Source organism: Emydura macquarii, unplaced genomic scaffold (genome assembly GCF_026122565.2).
Source record: "Emydura macquarii macquarii isolate MOO-44397 ecotype Brisbane River unplaced genomic scaffold, CSIRO-AGI_Emac_v2 contig_2369, whole genome shotgun sequence".
Classification (NCBI taxonomy): domain Eukaryota; kingdom Metazoa; phylum Chordata; order Testudines; family Chelidae; genus Emydura; species Emydura macquarii.
In genome coordinates, this window is record NW_027132506.1 from 792,529 (window position 1) to 812,218 (window position 19,690).

The 19,690-nt window shown below is 45.2% G+C and overlaps 1 protein-coding gene across 1 annotated transcript in view; it reads right to left on the bottom strand.

The window, feature by feature from the left end:
* DNAH1 (dynein axonemal heavy chain 1) overlaps positions 1–19,690 on the bottom strand; it is a 103,949-nt gene that overhangs the window by 36,528 nt on the left and 47,731 nt on the right. Inside the window, exons 37-53 of the mRNA XM_067561180.1 lie at positions 19,427–19,621; positions 18,596–18,715; positions 17,189–17,347; positions 16,770–16,874; positions 14,918–15,058; positions 14,188–14,348; positions 13,090–13,247; positions 12,727–12,900; positions 11,378–11,416; positions 9,954–10,132; positions 8,876–9,106; positions 6,984–7,180; positions 6,121–6,256; positions 5,153–5,361; positions 4,275–4,446; positions 3,684–3,875; positions 2,234–2,344 (exon numbers count right to left, since the gene is read on the bottom strand). Coding sequence (XP_067417281.1) covers positions 2,234–2,344; positions 3,684–3,875; positions 4,275–4,446; positions 5,153–5,361; positions 6,121–6,256; positions 6,984–7,180; positions 8,876–9,106; positions 9,954–10,132; positions 11,378–11,416; positions 12,727–12,900; positions 13,090–13,247; positions 14,188–14,348; positions 14,918–15,058; positions 16,770–16,874; positions 17,189–17,347; positions 18,596–18,715; positions 19,427–19,621 — 2,679 coding nt within the window. The remainder of the gene's footprint in view (positions 1–2,233; positions 2,345–3,683; positions 3,876–4,274; positions 4,447–5,152; positions 5,362–6,120; positions 6,257–6,983; positions 7,181–8,875; positions 9,107–9,953; positions 10,133–11,377; positions 11,417–12,726; positions 12,901–13,089; positions 13,248–14,187; positions 14,349–14,917; positions 15,059–16,769; positions 16,875–17,188; positions 17,348–18,595; positions 18,716–19,426; positions 19,622–19,690) is intronic.

A 19,690-nucleotide genomic window follows, 5' to 3' on the forward strand; every position in this document is an offset into this window, starting at 1 on the left:
TTACGTGTGATCAGATCTTGCTTGGTATAGCCATAGGCAAAATGGGACACAGCCATTGGAGGAGCACCTGTCTCTCTCCAAGAAAAGTAGAGCTAGAGTTACAGAGCTCAGCATCTATACTGGGCCTCCAGCAGAGGGCAAGCCTAACTTTCAAGGCTTCTAAGTGTAAAGTGCCTGGTCCTGGTCAAAGTAAAAGAACACTGTATGCTCTATACCAAGCACTTGGGGATGTATGGAGAGAATGCTCAAATGGGGGAGTGTTCCCAGCAATACACATTTGAATAATAAAGGGTGTTAAAAATATATTAGGAACAAAAAGAATCCTGATAATGGTATCGGTCCTTTACTAGATGGAAATGATAGAATTATCAATTCTAATGCAGAAAAGGCAGACGTGTTCAATAAACATTTCTGTCTGCATTTGGGGGAAAAAGATGATACAGCCTCATCATATGGTGATAACACTCTTTCCATTTCACTAGTAGCTCTGTTAAACAGACGCTACTAAAGTTTGACATTTTTAAATCAGCAGGTCCAGATAAATTGCATCCAAAAGTTTTGAAAGAGCTGCTGGAGGAGCTCGCTGAACCGTTAACGTTGATTTTCAGTAAGTCTTGGAGCACTGGGGAAGTTCCAGAAGACTAGAAGAAAGCGAATGTTGTGCCAATTTTTAAAAACGATAAACAGGATGACCTGGGTAATTATACGCCAGTCAGCCTGACATTGATTGCAGGCAAAATAATGAAGCGGCTGATACGGGACTCGATTAACAAAGAATGAAAAGAGGGTAATGCAATTAATGCAAATCAACAGGGGTTTATGGAAAATAGATCCTGTCAAACTAAATTTATCTTTTTTTAATGAGATTAGAAGTTTGGTTGAGAAAAGTATCAGTGTTGATGTAATATACTTAGACTTCTGTAAGGTGTTTGACTTGGTACTGCATGACATTTTGATTAAAAAACTAGAATAAAATAAAAATAATATAGCACACATTAAATGGATTAAAACTGGCTAACTGATAGGTCTCAAAATGTAACTGTAAATGGGGAATCAGCGTCAAGCAGGTCTGTTTCTAGTGGGGTCCTGCAGGGTTTGGTTTTTGGCCCTATACTATTTAACATCTTCATCAATGATCTGGAAGAAAACATAGTATTATACAGATAAAGTTTGCAGATGACACAAAATTGGGAGAGTGCTAAATAATGAAGAGGACAGGTCACTCATTTAGAGAGATCTAAATCACTTGTTAAACTGGGTGCAAACAAACAATATACATTTTAATACAGCTAAATGTAAATGTATACATCTAGGAACAAAAAAATGTAGGTCCTACTTAAAGGATAGAGGATTTTATCGTGGGAAGCAGTGACTCTGAAAAAGATTTGGGAGTGGTGGTGGATAATCAGCTGAACTTCAGCTCCCTGTGTGATGCTGGGGTCAAAAGAGTTAATGCAATTCTAGGATACATAAACAGGGGAATCTCGAGTAGAAGTAGAGAGATTATTTGACCTCTGTATTTGGCACTGGTGTGACCACTGCTAAAATACTATGTCAGTTCTGGTGCCCACAATTCAAGAAGGATGTTGATAAATTGGAGAGGGGTCAGAGAAGAGCCACGAGAATGATTAAAGGATTAGAAAACCTGCCGTATAGTAATAGACTCAAGGAGCGCAATCTATTTATCTTAACAAAGAGAAGGTTAAGGGGTGACTTGATTGCAGTCGACATGGAGAATAAAATATTTACTAATGCACTCTTCAATCTAGCAGACAAAGGTATAACATGATCCAGTGGCTGGAAGTTGAAGCTAGACAAATTCAGACTGGACATAAAGCATACATTTTAATGGTGAGAATAATTAACCATTGGAACTATTTACCAAGAGTTGTGGTGGAGTCTCCATCACTAGCAATTTTAAAATCAAGATGAGATGTTTTTCTAAAAGACCTGCTCTAGAAGTTATTGAGGGGAAGTTATCTGGCCTGTGTTATACAGGGGGCCAGACTAGATGATCACAATGGTCCCTTTTGTCCTTAGAATCTATGAATCCCTAGGGCAGGTTCTTTTGTACAGCCTCCCATGTCAATTACACTGTGTTACAGGGAGTGGGGAGGGAGAAAGAAGAAGGATCTATTTTTAAAGTGTAAAATACCCCATCTAACTTTTCCCATGTCCTCCACTGCACTGTTTGTTGGGGGAAAGGCTGTCTCTCTCTATATGCATCCTGTACCTTTATTTGTTCCATCGTTGCCAGTGTGTCTTTGGCTGCCTCTGCCAGAAGAGGACGTGCTGATTCTAGTTCTTCCTGCATCTTTGCTACATCTTCTGCTGTTCGCAGTAGCTAAAGGAAGCGAGAGAGATTCAGTCCCTCAGGTAGTGTTCAGTGAACTCCAAGGTAATAAGATGCCATAGCATTTGAAAAGGTGAAGTGAAGGTCAGGAATACTGCTCCCAGGGATGGTATTGGCTGCACGGAGTCTGACAATGAGTCGGTGCTTGCAGGGGGCTGGCGAATGCCATTTTTAATTAACAATCTTACTGTGAAATCACTTCACGGTATCTGACTGATGGGTCACATTTCAGCTATCAGTGCCTAGTGCTGCCTGCAAACTATGTGCGCTCCTGCTGTACACACTCGCATCTGTGTGGTGCTATGAACACTTGTGTGAGTCACTGTCTGTTGCGCAGGAACACACATTATGTAAAAGGGCCCTTATGAACATTTGGCAAAACATGCCTTGCAAGCAGTATCGCTCCTGGAAGCAGAAGTAATGACCTGAAGCTGTGGTGGGGGAGTTTATAGTTCAAATGCTGGTCCTATTTTCAAGCCTGCAGGATAAGCGTGTGTCCACGAAAGCTCACAATCTGCTCCATTATTGCATAAAGTTTACATACAGTGGTGGGGCAGGAGGACACAGGGCTAGATACTAGCTACCCCAAACAGTTGCACAGGGAGTGAAGGGGAGAGGAAGCCCCTTTATATCCCTCTTTTGTCCTTTCCACACAAAGTGAGCCCAGTCAGAATGGACGTGCTTGCACTCCACAAGAGCACGGAAAGGGCAACCCCCAGTTCTAAACACCCCCAAAGGTTATATGGCCAGAGGAGAGCACACTACATCTTTGCAAAGGTTTAGTAGTTGCCACATCTACCTGCAGTCCTCCTGGCAACCCTGGAGGCTGCTCTCCTCTCCAGGCAGACTGCTTCTGGCAGCTACTGCCCATGTGTGTCACAGCCATGAACCCAGTAATATGGCTCAGGGTTCTCAAAAGGCACTTTTGTGGCCCACAGTCATTCAGGTTCTATTGTGAGTCCAGGAAATTCAGAACCAACTCTAGGCTTTAACACACACCCTTGTATGCATCCCAGATGGGCCTCTGGCAGATAGGCCTGAACCCAGGGTTCTGGATCCAAAAATACGAGCCCCTACTGAACTAAAAAGCCAGCTCTTGCAGGTTCATATTACCTCTATAGGGCCTAGCAGCTAGAGGAGGTGGGGAAGGATCCATGCTATATTAGCATAAGTTTGATGTAGATATTTTCTCTTGCTACATAACTATGAGTAAAGAGCAGTGTGGCAGCTTGGGGGGAGGGGATATTGCTGCAATGTATTTAGCTATAAAGTGTACACCGGTTAAATAGCTGATGGGAGCCCAAAGCTCGCCTGATTCTGAGGAACCAACCTTGTCCAAGCCACTCTTCATCCTCTTCTTTGCTGTGTTCAGCTCCTGTTTCTTTTTCCCAATCAGGGCTGTGAAGATGCCAAGGAGCTCCAGGTAGCTCTTGGGAGTGACATAATTGTGTCTGGCCAACTCCGCCAGGTACACTTTACACTTCATTGCTACGCTCTGGTGGATGTCGACACACATCTGAATCTACAAGGAGCAGGGAAACCAACCTATTAGGAGTGTCCTCTGTAGGGAATAGGCACCAGCAAAGTTGGAGGAAGTGGCATGAAACTTGAAGAGGAGCACAAAAGTAGCCAAACTACTATTTCCTTACACACAATTGGGCCTACAATGAGACAAAGGCCAAGCAGTTTCATCTGGAGACCATGATAGCACAGAAATGTAAGAAAAGGAAAGGAGATGACCATCTTAAACTGTAACAAAGTTAGTTCCTGATTTGACTCAGACAGCCAGAAAATATTTCTCCACACAAGGTAAATAAGCACTTTTTACACGAGTCCTGCATTGCTTGTGTCTACAACCATCCAGCACAAATACATGTTGAACACAAGGACCTCTGCTTTACATTTTAAGGACATCACTTACCATTCCATTTATAATTTCAGAGGTGGCTTCAAGGTCTGGGATCTCTTGCAGAAAGGAAGACGCAACGCACTGCAGGGCTTCTGCAGGCCACTCATTAAACCAGTCAATGGTACAGCAGTTCACTAGAGAGGGGAACTGTCTCAGCCGTGCACGGAAGACCTCTCCAATAGGGCTAGGCAGCAAGAATTGGATCGATGGGGACAGAATGGGGAACAGCACATTATGATAGGTTTCAAAGAATTGGGTGAAATACCACCTCTCTCACTTAAACGCATACTATGTACCTACAGCGTAAGGAGGAGGTGATGCAGTTAGCAAGGGAGTGTGCTACAGGATAATTTGTGAGGTGAGAAAGCGAGATCAGCACATACAGTGCTCTACAGGTCTCCAAGACTCGGGTTACTACTGATCCCCTGGCAGGGATGGCTATACTGGTAGGTATCTTATTGGAAGGTTTAAGGTGCATTCAGGGAAATCCTCCTTTGATCATCAGAAGGCTGCTGAAGTATAACAACAGTAGAGGAATATTCAGCCTATAAGATGGTATCGGAGAAACAAAACTGACATGAAGTCTATCTGGAGCAGCTTACTGTAGAGTTCATATCACTAGGCCTTGATTCTGCCATCCTTACCCTGTGGCACAGCACCTTACTCCTTACTCCTCAAGTGGCCCCATTGAAATCAATGGATAAAGTCCTACTTATGTGAGTAAGCGTGGCGTAATTGAGCTCAAATACACTAGTGTGTTATGTGGAGATGTTATTACCCTGAACAAAAGGATTAACTGTGTATGAGTGAAAAGGAGGCCTTGTGTTTAATCTAGGCAGCTCTATGGTCCCCAGCATCTCTTCACTCCCTCAGGCTGGGAGGGCTCATACCTCATGCACAGGACCATGTGGATATTACTGCGAACTAGTCCTGTGTATGCAGCCATCAGGTTGGCCTTGGTGGGCTGCTGCCCTAGGTCCTGAACGATGGGCTTCATAGTAGTCATGATCTGATCTTGCTCATCTGGGGCATACAGATTGGGGATGTCTCCCGAGTTCAACACATTGTTGATATCCTCCAGGAAGGACTCGCTTTTAATCTAGAAGGAAGAATGAAAAAAGTGTCCCTGGTAATAACAGAGTTGGTTCTCCAGATGTCATCTAAGTCACCCCCCAAATCCCAACTGGATGGCTCAGCTTCCATGACAGGCGATCCCTTGTAAAGCTGATTGGCTTCCAGGGGAGTGTGCTACAATGCCTGGGATGTATCGGCATGTAAACAACACTGTTCAACCATTCCTTGAGGGCATAGAACCATGGGAGGGAGCCGATAGCCCTAGGGAAAGTCTGAAATATGGCCCTGTGATTATTAAACCACCATTTAAAGAAATGGGCCAATATTTTCAAATTCGGGTCCCTCAAGTTAGGAACCTAAATCCATATTTAGCCACCGAGACAGAAGTAGCCTGATGTTGCTCAGCAGCTTTGAACATCAATTCCCAAGGACGTGTCTAAATATGGATGTAGGAACCTAACTTCAGGCACCCAGATTTGAAAACTTAGACCAACAGGTCCAGCTTTTCAGTCGCCCCAAAAGTGGAACCCACCGACGTCAAAGAGAATTCCACACAGCGACACAATCAGCCCTGGCATGCAATGAACCCTAGAGTCTTCTGGAAACAACTGTTCTAATTTTCATTTCCTGTGATGACACCATAAAAAGAGTGGTGTGATGCCAAGGAAAAGAAGGATCTGATTGGCTCAAAGTGGGGTCATCATTTATTTAAAATTATAGGAGAATTTCCCAGGAACTAGTGCTCAAAACCATGCCTGCTTTTTCAGCCCTTCCACTCTGATACCTGTGAGTCTGTGAATAGAAAGGTAATGGGCAGTCTCTGCAAGCCCGCCTTCAGCATGATCTTCTTGACATCTTCTCGCCACTCTGTCATGCCATAGTTTTTGGAAAGTTCAATCTGGAAACATTCATAATCAGCCCTAGAGGGGAGAGAGACAAAGTAAAACCACAAAATCATGCTCTAAATGGGACTCCACTTCTTTCACAAGAAGTGGGAAAACCAGTGGTTTTTTGAAATCCTAAGTATTGAAATGAACATCTTGCAAATGTTTTCTTATACCTCCTAATGATGAGCACGTGGCTATCTTTATTGCACATTCCACCAGGAGCATAATACTGTATTGTAATCAGAGATAAATGAAAGATAGGGTTGGAATAAAACATGCATTTACCCTGCAAGAGGATTAAATCCATTCCTCTTAGAAACACCACCATGTGTATTTATGTATAGCTGTTCTCTGTATTCATCAGTCCCGAGGACCCTTTCTCCCCAAGTCTACACTTCCCAGCTCGCAAGATCACTACCTCCCAGCCCCTGGCTCTGACAGACAGCTTGATACTGCTTTCACAGCTTGCCAATACCACGCCTTACCAGGGGGTTACTACTCTGTAACTCATGTCATTGCCTTCCTGCTGTCCAGAGCTCCTGGTGGCATGGGAGAGTGCAGGAATTGAACCTGTGTGTCTCATGCTGAGCACACCACTAGACCACTGGGCTGGGCTGGATTGGTCTTTGATGTTTTTCTCACGGGACAGAAAAGAGTTAGCACTACCACAGCGGCTATGGTATTCATTAACAGTCTGTGAGATTCATAGAAAGGCAGCCCTGGCTGCTCGGTGCTAACTCCACAGAAGTCTTTTTCTTACATGTGAGATGCCAGCCTGGTGAGAGACTCCCTTCCGCTTCCTCCGACACCCAGGAGGAGAGCATTCCCCAGCGCCTGGCGCAAGATCCGGCTGATCCGGCAGATGTGCTGCATAGCATCCATAAAGAGCACCAGCTTCATCTTGGTGATGTTGATCTGATTGTACTCCTCCATGTACTCCTCAATCACACACATAAGCTGTGGGCAAACAGAGACAGATAAGTAACATGGCAAGCACATCAGCTTCCCAGAGGCAATCCATGGGAATGACCAGCCCCTCATGGCAGAGATCATCCTCAAGAACCACATGTAGCTGGTGCTAACGTACACCTGATGTGGTGCTCACTTCAAAAAGGGGTGATCAGCACTACATCTGATCATTTCCTGCTGTCTAGGCCACAGAGTGGTGTATTAGGGGCCACTTGGGTCTCATTCTCTGGACTCATGATGCAAAAAGTAGCTGAAAAGGAGAAATAAACCAGACAGATGCACCTGAATCTACCCCTTTAGAAAAGAGGAAATACAACACTGAGTTTAACCTCCCTAGCCAAAATGTCTCACACACGATTACTTAAACAGTATCCTGTACCAATTCTATCAGGACCTTCTTCAGCAATGCTGCCCAGGGATTAATGCAATGGACCGGGGTTAATATTTTATGGGTTCTGCTCTCAGTTCTGACATGCATTCACAGTGTGAACTCGGGCAAGTAACTTAATCTCTTGGGCCTCGATTGAAATCAATGGAAATTAGGAGCTGGAATACCTTTGTGGATCTGGGCCTCACTGTGTGTTTTGTCCATTGGTAAAATGGGCAGGATAACATTTACCAACCAGAGAGGATGTTGTGAGGCTAAATTAATTAATGAGTGTAGTTCACTTAGCAATCATGAGATCAGAGGGGATGATGATGTCATTCTTTGTTTCCAGTAGCGAGTGCAAACTACATTGCTCATCATTAAAATCTTTATAATTTTGTCTTTTGCTTAATTAACATTGCTGCAGTACTCCCACGCTCCCCCAAACAGGGAATCCTGCGGTAATGATAATTACTTGTAACGACTTTACTGGCTAGCATTGTCCTATTGAACATAAAGCTGGGATTCCTCCTAGTCAATTCCATTCTCCAGGTCTGAGTACTGCACTCAGCTTAGGAGGGGTGGCACAGAAGGTCACCCACAGCTCTTTGCAGGATCTTTATTACCTGCCAAAATACCAGAAGAAGTAGGGGAATTTGGAAAGACATCACCTTGTAGTTCAATTCCATTCAGGTGTTTATATTGTGCCCATCATGCATTTACAGCAGTGGTCCCCAAACTTTTTACCCTGTGCCCTCCTTATCCTTGTCCGCGCAACTCCCTCCGCCGGAGGCTGGGAGCAGGGCCAGGGTTAGGGAGCTGCGGCTGGGGCCAGGGGCCAAGGCTGAGAATGGGGCTGGTGAGGCTGAGGCTGGGAGCGAGCCCACGGTGGCCAGGGGCCCCAGGGTTGTGGCAGGTCCCTACAGCTGACGCTGCAGCTGGGCACAAGGTCACGTTCAGAGATAGAAGCCAGCCGCCGTGACTGGGGGCCATGGCTGAGCCAGGGGCTGAGGCTAGGAGCCAGGCCCTGCCGCGACCCCCCGCCCTAGGGGGGGCATGCCCCACAGTTTGGGGACCTCTGATTTACAGCCTAGCTTGACCCAGTAGAGCCTTACAGGGCTGGCACTTGGTATGGGATCATAGCCTAGCCCCTTCAATACAGCCCTGCAATGTTAACACTGGAAAGGTGACATATTCCAGACACTCAGCTAGAGAAGCCCCATAGCCTGCCTTAGCTATGCCTTCTTAGTGTTCATCGGGGCTGAGTAAAAGGAAAAGAAAGTCATAAAAATGGGGAGAAATCAAAAGCATCCTACCTTTTCCTGGTCATCAATTAGTTCATACACTTTGACATCAGCACCAGGCATCATGAAATCACCAAAGAGAACTGGCTGATAGGGGATCACCTCCTCAAAGGTAGTGCCCCACTCTGCCATCATGCTCTTCATCAGATCGTCAAACCAGCTGCGGTCCTCATCATTAACAAGGCGATCACGGAACACGCGGCAGCTCTCGTGGTACCAGAGCCTGAGCAGGTGCAGTTTGTCCTAGCAGAGAATCCCAGGGAGATGCCCATTAAGCTAAGCATTCCTCTTGCAGGATTGCTAGGTTACCTCCAGGACATGCAGTGATTTTCTAACTCACAGGTTTGTTGGGAAGGAAGAAGAATTTGGGAGGACGCCGCTAAGCCCCTTTTTAGCAGCATTCTGTGCTCTACAGAGGAGTTAATTACCGCTCCAATAAATATCTATGCTATTCTTCCCTACACTGGTGTCATTTTAAAATCCACATTGTTAGAGCTTAGTCCTGCCATCTCTTATTAGATTTTAATTCTTCCTTTATTACTATTTTCACAGGTTCCTAGATTAAGATCGGCAAGACCCATTATGATAATCTAACCTGCCCTGCATAACACAGGCCAAAGAATTTATGCCAGTAATTCCTGTAATAAATCCATATTTTAAGGCTCAGCTACAGCATCTTGTTTACAAGGACATTCAGTCTTGATTTAAAGCCTCCAAATGATGGAGAATCCACCACACCCCTAGGAAAGTTGTCTTTTCCCTCCAGGGGAACTGACCTAAGACAGCACCCTGGATGTTGGAACTCCTCCAGCAGCATCGATTCCAGGTTATAGGGGTGATTTCAGATTTATAATTGTGCAGAAAGATCCAGCAAATAGGGTATTTTTGCGCAGCCATTGCACATTGTACCCAACGTTGTGTCAACATGCACAAGTATGAATAACCTGGGAAGTACAACAAGTCCCTGCTAATAATGCAAGGCCTCTTTTCCTATGTCCACTTTGAACCTTGACCTCTGTACAATGTGAAGTGGAGCTCCCCAGGCAGCACAGGTAGAGCAAAGGGAGACAAAAACAATGGGAGGGCTCACCTCAATTTTGCAGGCTTCAGCCATGAGCATCCCTTGAAAAACTTTGGAGAGGTCCCTCAGATTAAAGGTGTAGTGCGACTTGGCTGGAGTAGGCAACAGTTGGGATGTGATGGTTGAATACACTCGAATGGTGGCGTCGACAAGGGGGTCGTTCAAGTGCTCGACTCCAGGGGCTCCCGCTACAGAAACACAAGGCAGCAGCATCTTTGGGGTGTGAAGGATGGACAGAATTCAAGCACAACAGGCCGGCAGGCAGGCAGGCTGACACGATATGCTGTTGTTCAGTAAGCCTCTTCATTACAAGTCTCCATTGTGGACCTTGCCTGAGGCCCAGGCCATCTCTGCAGCTTGCCACACTTGCTGAATCTGCAGCCAGGCATGGTATTGACCACTGCTCAAAGAGAGACTGTCCACCAGTCATAGCCAGACTGTCCCCACCCACGTGAGATCAGTGGTGAAGTATTAATCCTGTCCTACCCAGGGGACAACCCAGACCTGCTAAGCAGCAGGTGCAGTACAAGGGTCAAGCTAAGAAGCATCCGTGGAGACTGAACATGTATGAAAAAATATCTTATGTGCAGGACCAGAATAAAGGAAAGGGAGTAGAAATGAATGGGTGATGTCACCAATAAGAGAATAGGGTGCCTAACCAGCACTATGTAATTGTGGGTTTCTGGGATACATTTGCCATTAATTAAACTCAGTTCATGTGGGGTCCTTAAGGAAAGATTTCCCTATGTGGTGGTGAATAGCAATATTAAAAGCATGCCAGTTACCAAACACTTTTTATCCAGTTTCTTATTAAAAATACCTTGATAACAGCCCTTTAATTCACATCCACATGCCATGCTAACGGCCCTGAATTCATAGGTAAGTGCCAACATATCCTGTCATTATTTAGAATCCCTTTGCAGGTGCCCAGAAATCTCTGCTCTGGTCCTTGGTTATAGCCTGATGTTCATTCTCCTTTCTAGTGTTTACACTAAAATGCTCGGCTCTGTGGATGTGACCTCAAATTCACATCTTGGACCCAAACCACTCAGCTCAGGCCCATGGATGGGAAAGAAGGCAACTGGAAACTGACAAATGATGATGAATCTTTGACACTAAATGAAACCAATTCTAAGTGACCTGTTCTACTTTGAAAATCATTTCCAGGGAGACAACACCTTTGCAGACTCAAATACTCATTGCTCAGCTCTTCACAGGCTATAGCTGATGGAGAATAAAAGAAACCCCTGCTTCTTCTATGAAGTCTGAAGCCAACTGCAGAGATCATGCAGCACATCTTGTCCAGTCATCTGGGCAAATGTTGGAGTCTACTGAAGGATACAAGTAACCCATAGTTTTAAAATCCTTCTGTGCACTCCTTGAGCTCTGTCTTGTTCACAACATTTGCTTTGTGTTCTGCTGCTCTTACTTACGGACTGGATCTCTGTAACTTCTTTCTCCAAGGAGTCCAGCTAGAAAAACCAAAGAAGAAAAACAAAAATTTTCTTCTGTTTGCTGAGATAGATGATACCCTATAGCACTCCATCCAACACACACGAAACCCTCTTTCAGAGGATTAGGCTGTGTCAGATTTTATGTACACTTTTAAGTGCCAGATTCTCTGTGGTTGGAAAGTGGCACATCTCCATTGAATATGATGAAAATGTGCCAAATTTACACCAAATTTACACCAGCGGGGAATTTGGTCCTAAGACTGAAATGCTCCCTAGTTGCTCAGAATCAAATGATATTTTCTCAGAAGCACTTTCAATTAACGTTCCAGATTTACTTCTGGGGGAATTCTGAGCCACTGTGCACACAAAATTCATGTCCCCCCAAATTTTTCTCTCTGCAGAATATAGATTTTGCCCACCAGGGGCTGCTGTGGCACCAGAAGAGAATGCAGTCAGCTGGTGGAGAGGCTGTGTTCCCCACAGAAGGGCCAGGTGAGGAGGCACAGGACGGATACAGCAGGGCACATGGGAGAGAAATGGGGGGTCACAGACTGGGGTTCAGAAGGACAGGAGGGGAGAGACTGGGGCGCGGGCTCAGGAGCTAGTAGGTGACAGCACTGAGCCATGGGTTGAATGGGAGGGGGGCTGCAGGGAATAGGAGGACTGGGGAAGATGCAGGGACACACAGGATTAGAGGCAGATATGCCTGACTGAATGGGAGAGTCCAGGAGCTAAGCCAGGGTCTGCTTGGGGAAGGCTCCCCAATAATCCCTTCCCACCCACCACCTCCAAAAAAAAAAACAAAAACCCCAAAATCCCCTGTTCCATACTTCTCCCATCCACACCCAACAACCCTCCAGTTTTACTCCCAGGCTCCGTTCCTCTCCCTCAGCTCCTCCGTTAACCCTGACTCCCCTAAGCCTTTGCACGGCTTTTGAGGGGTGCAGGAAAATACATTTCTGTACTGAAGTTTAAATGAATTATTCAAATTCTTTATTAATATGCCTAGAAAGGAATCGATTTGTCAAAAAAACATTTCCTGAATCGTTTTTGGTCTGTATTGTCAAAGACATACTTGCTGACAAGTATTTTGAAATAAATTACGAAAATAATGGCGTGATTACAGTGTGTTATTTCGACAAATAAAATATGCAGAATTTTAAAATATTGTGCACAGAATTTTCAGGTTTTGGTGCAGAATTCCCCCAGCAGTACAGATTCCAGCATTTCTTGATCACCTCATTAGCTTAATTCTTAGCCAAATGGAAATACAGGTGGACAGAGACTTGTGAAGTGAAGAGGAAAAGCCTTGTGTCCTCATAACTTACCCATCCAGCTGCCAAGAATGGTGGAGAAGATTGTCTTCTTGCTGCTGTCCTCCATCTCCGTAAAGGAGAGGTAGTTGAAATGGCGGGTGAGGCGTGGAGTGATGGCATTCCTTCCTCCGCCTGGGGGTCCCATGGCACAGACAAAGTTAATATCCACCAGTTTCTTAAAGGTACCTGAAAAACAGTCCAGAGGAGAGTAATGGCATAGCTGCATGCCAAAACTAAACCTGAAATGTCGTATATGAATTCCATGTCTCACTCGCTAGCTATGTATATATACTAGAGGCTGGCTACTTCCACATTAGCCTAGCATGCCAACCCTAGAGAATGTAAACAGTGTTAGGCAAAGAACCTGGATCATACCAATCTGTTTCCTGTCGTACCAGCCCTGGTGGTCCATCCACTGCCGAAGTAGCTCAATGGGTGGTTGAGCGCCATAGGTCTCCAGTGCTGGCATATTTAGGTCATCAATGAAAAATATGAAGTACTTGCCAAGAGGAGGTCCAAACACCCCTTTTCTCCTGCAAGGACGGAGAAAGCATCTGAGAATGGAGATGGCTGAAGGGAGCATTGGCCAGCACTTCCATCACCAAAGCACTCCTAACACAAACCAGTCCCAAAGACCCACTGCATAACCCCTTCTCTGGTTCTGCATCCACCCACTTATCTCCTGAAAAAGCACCACCCAGTGTTCAGGAGAAGCTTTCTGCTTACTTCAGAATTCCAGGGGGCAAAGTTTGTCTCAAGTTACACCTGTGCAATCCCAGTGAAGCCCGTACAGTTGCACTAGTGTACGAAAGACCAGAATTTGGTCCTATGAGTCCATTTGCCCCCTTGATGAATGCAAGTCTGACCCATTAATGATGATAGGAGTCACCTGCATGTCTCAAGTAGCGAAATATACCCCTACATGTTCTATTATCAGTCAGGAGAACTTGAAGTGAATCTGAGCCATGTTCAGAGAGAATATGTTATATGGGCTTCATAGTACTGATCACTGGATGCATCAAACCAGACTGAATGATGAAGGAAGGGCAGCAGTACCACAGCAGGTCTCTTTGGGGTTAAGACTTAATGCTGCTAGCCAGTGCTGGAAGATTCTTGGCATGCAATGGCAAAAGTTTCCTACCCTTACCAGTTTCCTTGAAGATCCAGCACCTGGATTTTTAGGAATAATCACTGCTAATTAAGCCAAACTGTGTAGTGTTTGTGGGATAACTAAAAATGGTGTAACATCAACAGACTCACACCACTGATTGTCTTTTATTGGACATTGCATCCAATGTTTCTAGCCCTCACTGATCTGGAGCTAAGATTGGAATGCCCGTTGTTTCCCTGAGCCAGAGTTATGTTTGGACTGTGTCCTTTCAGTGCTCACGATGAAACCAAAGGGCAAAGGCATACACAGAGAGGTGTGTATCAACAACAGGAGTGCTGCCTTTGCTAACACAAGAGTTTTGCCTTTTATCCAGTTTGCTGTCAATGAGGTCCTGGGTTTGGTTGGCTGAGGTGCGAGCAGAAAATGTTAGAAAGTGAGTGATGTATTCTAGAGGCAAGTTCTTCAACAGCTTGTCTGAAATAGTGAGAGTCTTCCCAGTGCCAGTCGGACCAACACAGAGAACCTGCATTGAGAAAAATGAAATATAGTCACCATTGCAGTGTGAACCCAGGCAGACAGAATTTTCATTTGCCAACTGGTTTGCTTCACTGGCTCAGTTGGGACAATGCAGACTCCAACCCTACTGGGCTCGCCAAAACCAGTCAAGGACAAAACTTTCCTAGTTAGGGAGGCAGATCAGGATAACAGATCTTCTTCACAATGGAAAGAACCAAACTAGAGAAGTAGGGGAGGCAGCCCTAGAGAGCGGGGAAATTTTGGGTGGTGACTGGTCATCATTTGACCTGTTAGAACAAGTGAGGCAGAACCCAGCATCTGCACTGCCTTGGTCTATTTATGGAAGGCTGGTATTTCTCTATTGGCACCACCTGAGACGCTGAGGGAATGGAACAATGATGGTTGTAAGCCAGGTACCACATCCAACCACAGGACTGAGTGTCTGCAACAGGGGGAGAATCGAACTATATTAGGTATTTCTAAGGCACCTATCACCTTGGAAGAGACAGAAAATGAGATCACAGGCAAAGAGAAAAAGGTTAAATCCAAAAGCAAAAACAAGGTCAAGACACATACTGGTTTTCGATTGGTGAGCAGCATTTCCAGCAGATGGGCCATCTGAACTGTATTCATTGTGGGGATTATAATGTCACAGAAGCTGGTGTCAGGAACTATGGTGAACTGGGCAGTGGAATCCATCCAATTCACCCAGCTCACCTGAAAGACAGAGTAGTTATTGGAAGAAGCAACTGCCTCTAAAACGGTGATAATAAAACTCAGCACTTATGCTGTGCTTTCCCTCTTCAAAGCTCTTTGCATATATTAGGAATGTATTTCCTAGGACTCCTGATTCCCAATCCCTTGCTCTCCTCTCTACAGCATCTCTATTATTGTTCCCCAAACAGCTATCACTTTTACTGTGGACTAAGGGCAGCCTGTGGGTTAGAGATTGTTGCCCAAAAAGTAACTCTCTCTTGAATTATTTCTGAAAACTTGGTTCAAATGCTGACAGAACATTTGAGATAGTTGCAAGAATAGTACCATTATACTGAGACCTGAACCATAAGGGGAAAACAGATCTGACTGAAAAGGATGAAGACTGTTTAGCTGGAAACCTCTCTCTGTGTTTGATGCAGTCTCTGTTCCTAGATTTACCTGAAATGTATGAGGCAGGGAGGTTAAATGTGTGCATGAAATGAATCCCATCCCACTTGAAAAATGTCAGAGGCCAAAAGCTATCAGTCCAAAGATGAGGGCAGGGGTCCGCCAGAGAGGTTCAGCAAGTCTTCCTCCAGATCCCATTTCTGAGGTTCTTCCCCTGTGCAAATAACTCCAGTGCTGCCTCTGCCACTGCTCAGAGAACCACAGAAATGTAGGGCTGGAAGGGACCTTGAGAAGTCATGATGTCTAGCTCCCTGAGCTGTGGCAGGACCAAGTAAACCTAGACCATCCTGGGCGGGTGTTTTTCCAACTTGTTTTTAAAAGCTTCCAGTGATGGAGACTCCACTACCTCCCTTGGAAGCCTATTCCAGAGTTTAGCTACCCTTATAGTTAGAAAATTTTCCCTAATATCTAACCTAAATCTACTTTGCTGCAGATTAAGTCCATTATTTCTTGTTCTACCTTCAGTGGACATGGAGAACAATTGATCACTATCCTCTTTACAACAGCCCTTAACAAACTGGAAGACTGTTATCAGGTTCCTCCTCAGTCTTCTTTTCTCAAGACTAAACATGCCCATTTTTTTAACCTTTCCTCATAGGTCAGGTTTTCTAAACCTTTTATCATTTTTGTTGCTCTCCTCTGGACTCTCTCCAATTTGTGCACATCCTTCCTAAACTGAAGTGCCCAGAACTGGACACAGTGCTCCAGCTGGGGCCTCACCAGTGCCGATTAGAAGAGGACAGTTACCTCTGGTGTCTTACATACAACACCACAGAACCACATTAGCCATTTTTGCAGCTGCATCACATTGAGGACTCATATTCAGTTTACTCATGGCTTTCCCAAGCATTAACACAATGAAACCCACACGAATCTTGTCATTGTTACTTCTCTCTCTCCCCCTCCCTCCCCTCCAGGGCTCTGAGTAACAGCAGCGAAATTGATCAGACCTTAGATATTTCCCAATCATGGGAAAACTCTGAACAGTGGCAGAAGCAGGAGCTGTCTGAGGACTATGCTTGGTTTGCATTTGGAAGACCTATTTCACAATCACAAGGGTAAGAAAACTTTTTTAAAACAAAACGTTCAATTTCTCCTTACACATCTCCAATCAGGATGGCAAGGCTCCTGCTTGCCCTTGGTAAGTAGATTTATTTTGTGTGCAGTACCTTAGCCTTACCCTCTAGTCCCTCCTTTCTATTCTTTAGTTTAATTAATTGCTCGGGTTTTTAATCCACAAATTAGAGGTGGGTAAAGTCTTTACCTCTTTGACAACATCTTCATCTACATCTTCCTCAGGATTGCTGAGCCCAGCATCATCCAGTTTATAATCGTAAACCAGCCCCTCCTCTGGGAAAAGTAACTGGATCTGGGGAAATAAAGCAGAGTATGAATGCCACACCTAGCTCCGGTCCAGATGAATTGACCAGCATGAACCAGACTAGCGTGGAGAACACTGCTTTTCAGCAATGAAATTCTGTCCAGCCCACATGGCTCATGTCTCTTTATTCTCTTTCCTACAGTTTTGATGCAGATGATCTGATGAAGCTTGAAGTTTTCCCCCTGTAGACAATACCCCAGGACGGACCCTTTCATGAGTCTTCTGGGAATTCAGAGAGGTCTGGTAGCAGTTGGTAACAGGTGCTACCAGCATGAGTTAATATCACCTTTACAGCCACTTACCGCTTCACTTGCCATCTTCTCTCTTAACCACAAGCTGAAGGCCACACGACTTTGGGCATCTCCAGTTGCACCCACGCTCCAGATCAAAGAGAATATGAACCAGGGTTCAATCAGCTCTTCGAGTCGAGCAGTCTTCTCAAGGGGAAGCTTCCTAATTCCCTGAACATCCAATAAACAGCACAAATTTAATCCTCACACACAGTTCATCCGGAACAGGGGTTAAATATGTGCACCTCACTGAAAGTCTTGACTCCTCCATTTAGTTTATTTACTGCTTTTCTGAATGATTCTTAGATGGGTCCATTTATTACAGACTGTGAGCCGAATTCTGCTCTCAGTTACGCTGGTGTAAATCTGGAGAAGCGCCATTGTTATTCTGGGTTTTTCTTACCGTAACTCAGAGCAGAATTTGGCCTGTGGATTTTAATGTTAGAATTTCCTGTCTCCTTCAATATCACTAGAAAGAAACTACAGTCCTAGATATATTACTAAATATAAATATGCAACCTATTTCATCCAGCACTTTAGTTGTGGAGCTATTGTATTTAGCAGATTATCCTCTTGCTTTATAGCAGGGGTACTCAATAGGTGGCCCGTGGTCCAAATCTGGATCGTCAGAGGCTTTTCACTGGACCGTGGGGTGCACCAGGGCTTGGGACTGAAGCCCCGCGAACCTGGCAGGGGTCTATTGAGCAAGGGTGGGGGAGGGTCACCTGCTCTCTGAGTTATGAATCATGCTGTCAGCCCTGTGGGGGCGGGGCTCCATTTAAAGAGGGCAGCTGCCACCCTGAATTACCTGTCAGCCCAGGGCATTGGATCCCCCAAGCCTGCCAACATGAGTCCCGTCACTCCTCTACCCACACTAGCTCTCCTCCCGCATTACCTGCCCACGCCCCCTAGAGTCATGGTCCGGTCAAAAGCCTCTGGCGGTCTGGATTTGGCCCACGGTCCACCTATTGATTCCCTGCAACAGGGCCTGGGTCTATTACACAGCATTGTATGTGTTCATTGAATAGGGGCTCTTGCAATGTGAAAAATGTTTCTCTGGAATCTGGACCTTGACCAAGAAATCTGGACTTTGACAAAAGATAATTGACTACCCCTGCTTTATGGTATAATTCTCTATTGTGTACAGAGCCAGAGTCATCCTTCCCTGGTATACTGCAGATAATCCTCAATATAGCCCTGCATTCAGCATGAGTCAGGGCAATGCAGTATGTTGATGAGCTTCAGGGTAATGGACCGAGCTCCCTCCAGCACTATGCGCAGAACATATTGTTTCCCTGTAACTTCCATCCTGTACTGTGCACCAGTTGGTAGCTCCCGTGTTCCTCCTATCCTCTACAGTTTAACTCTCTAGTGCCAGGAGCAGCGAGAACAACAAACAGATGATACAGAAATTCCTACCTCAATGGGAATGAAAGGTTCAAAGAAGCACTCCAGTAGTTTGAGAAGGCTCATCGTCAGGTTACTGTCTGTTGAGGCAATTATCTCTTTCACTGATCTCCGGACAAAGCTGATGGACTCCTGCAAGGATCAGGCAAACACAGCTCAGCTCCTGTGTCACCTTCCTTTCAAAAGTTTATTTACCTCCTAGGGCTTCAGTTTCCCCTTTTCTCACTGCATGTTACATTTATCAGGGAGGACACAGCTGAAAACTCTGCCATGTCAAGCTGTGCCCCATATACCATTCACTTCAGCCACAGAATGAAGGCCCAGGAGACAGTCTGAGTAAACCTCTTCTGAATAGATTATAATGCCGCCCTGCTCTTTGGGTCTGTACAGCAATGCTGCAGTCATTGCTGATAAATAGCTTTTAAGACATTTCTGACAGTACTCTGTTGTTCTCCATCAAAATGATAGAAATAGCGAGACTTGGTTTTATAATTCAGAGCCATATTCCTCCATGGAATAACTCCACAGAAGGAAACAGAGTTACCAAGGAAAGAATTTGGCATGCTGATTATAAAAAACACACAGTCCTTCAGGCCAGTCTGAAGAAGTCACATCTATATGAATCGGCGAGTAAATAATTTATTAAGACCAGCAGATTCACTCTGAGTACTGGTAGCAGGAAATGTACTCTAAGGGCATTTAATCTGAGAGGAGGCCAAAATCTTAGATCTTTAGAAGGACAAACTACTCTGAAACTAACCCAGCAAGCTCTGAGGCACTGGCATCCTAAAGCCAGGTCTGTCAGACAGACTGGGAGAGATCTGGAACATTACAGGAGCTCACCTCTAGAAATCTGTTGAAGAGGGATGTTAACTGCTCTGCGAAAGGCTTCATGACATCTGGAATTTTCCTCAGCCAGCACCCAGTGAAGGGCTTGAGCCCCAAGAGGCTGGGCTCCAGATAAACCATGCCACACCGGGAGACTGTGGCGGGGGAGGCAACAGCCAGGTCCTGTACTTCAAACATCATGGTCATCATCTGAAAGCCATGGACACAAAACAAAGGTTTGTCAGCATAGCTCAGCCTTAGGAAAGACAGGCTCATAGG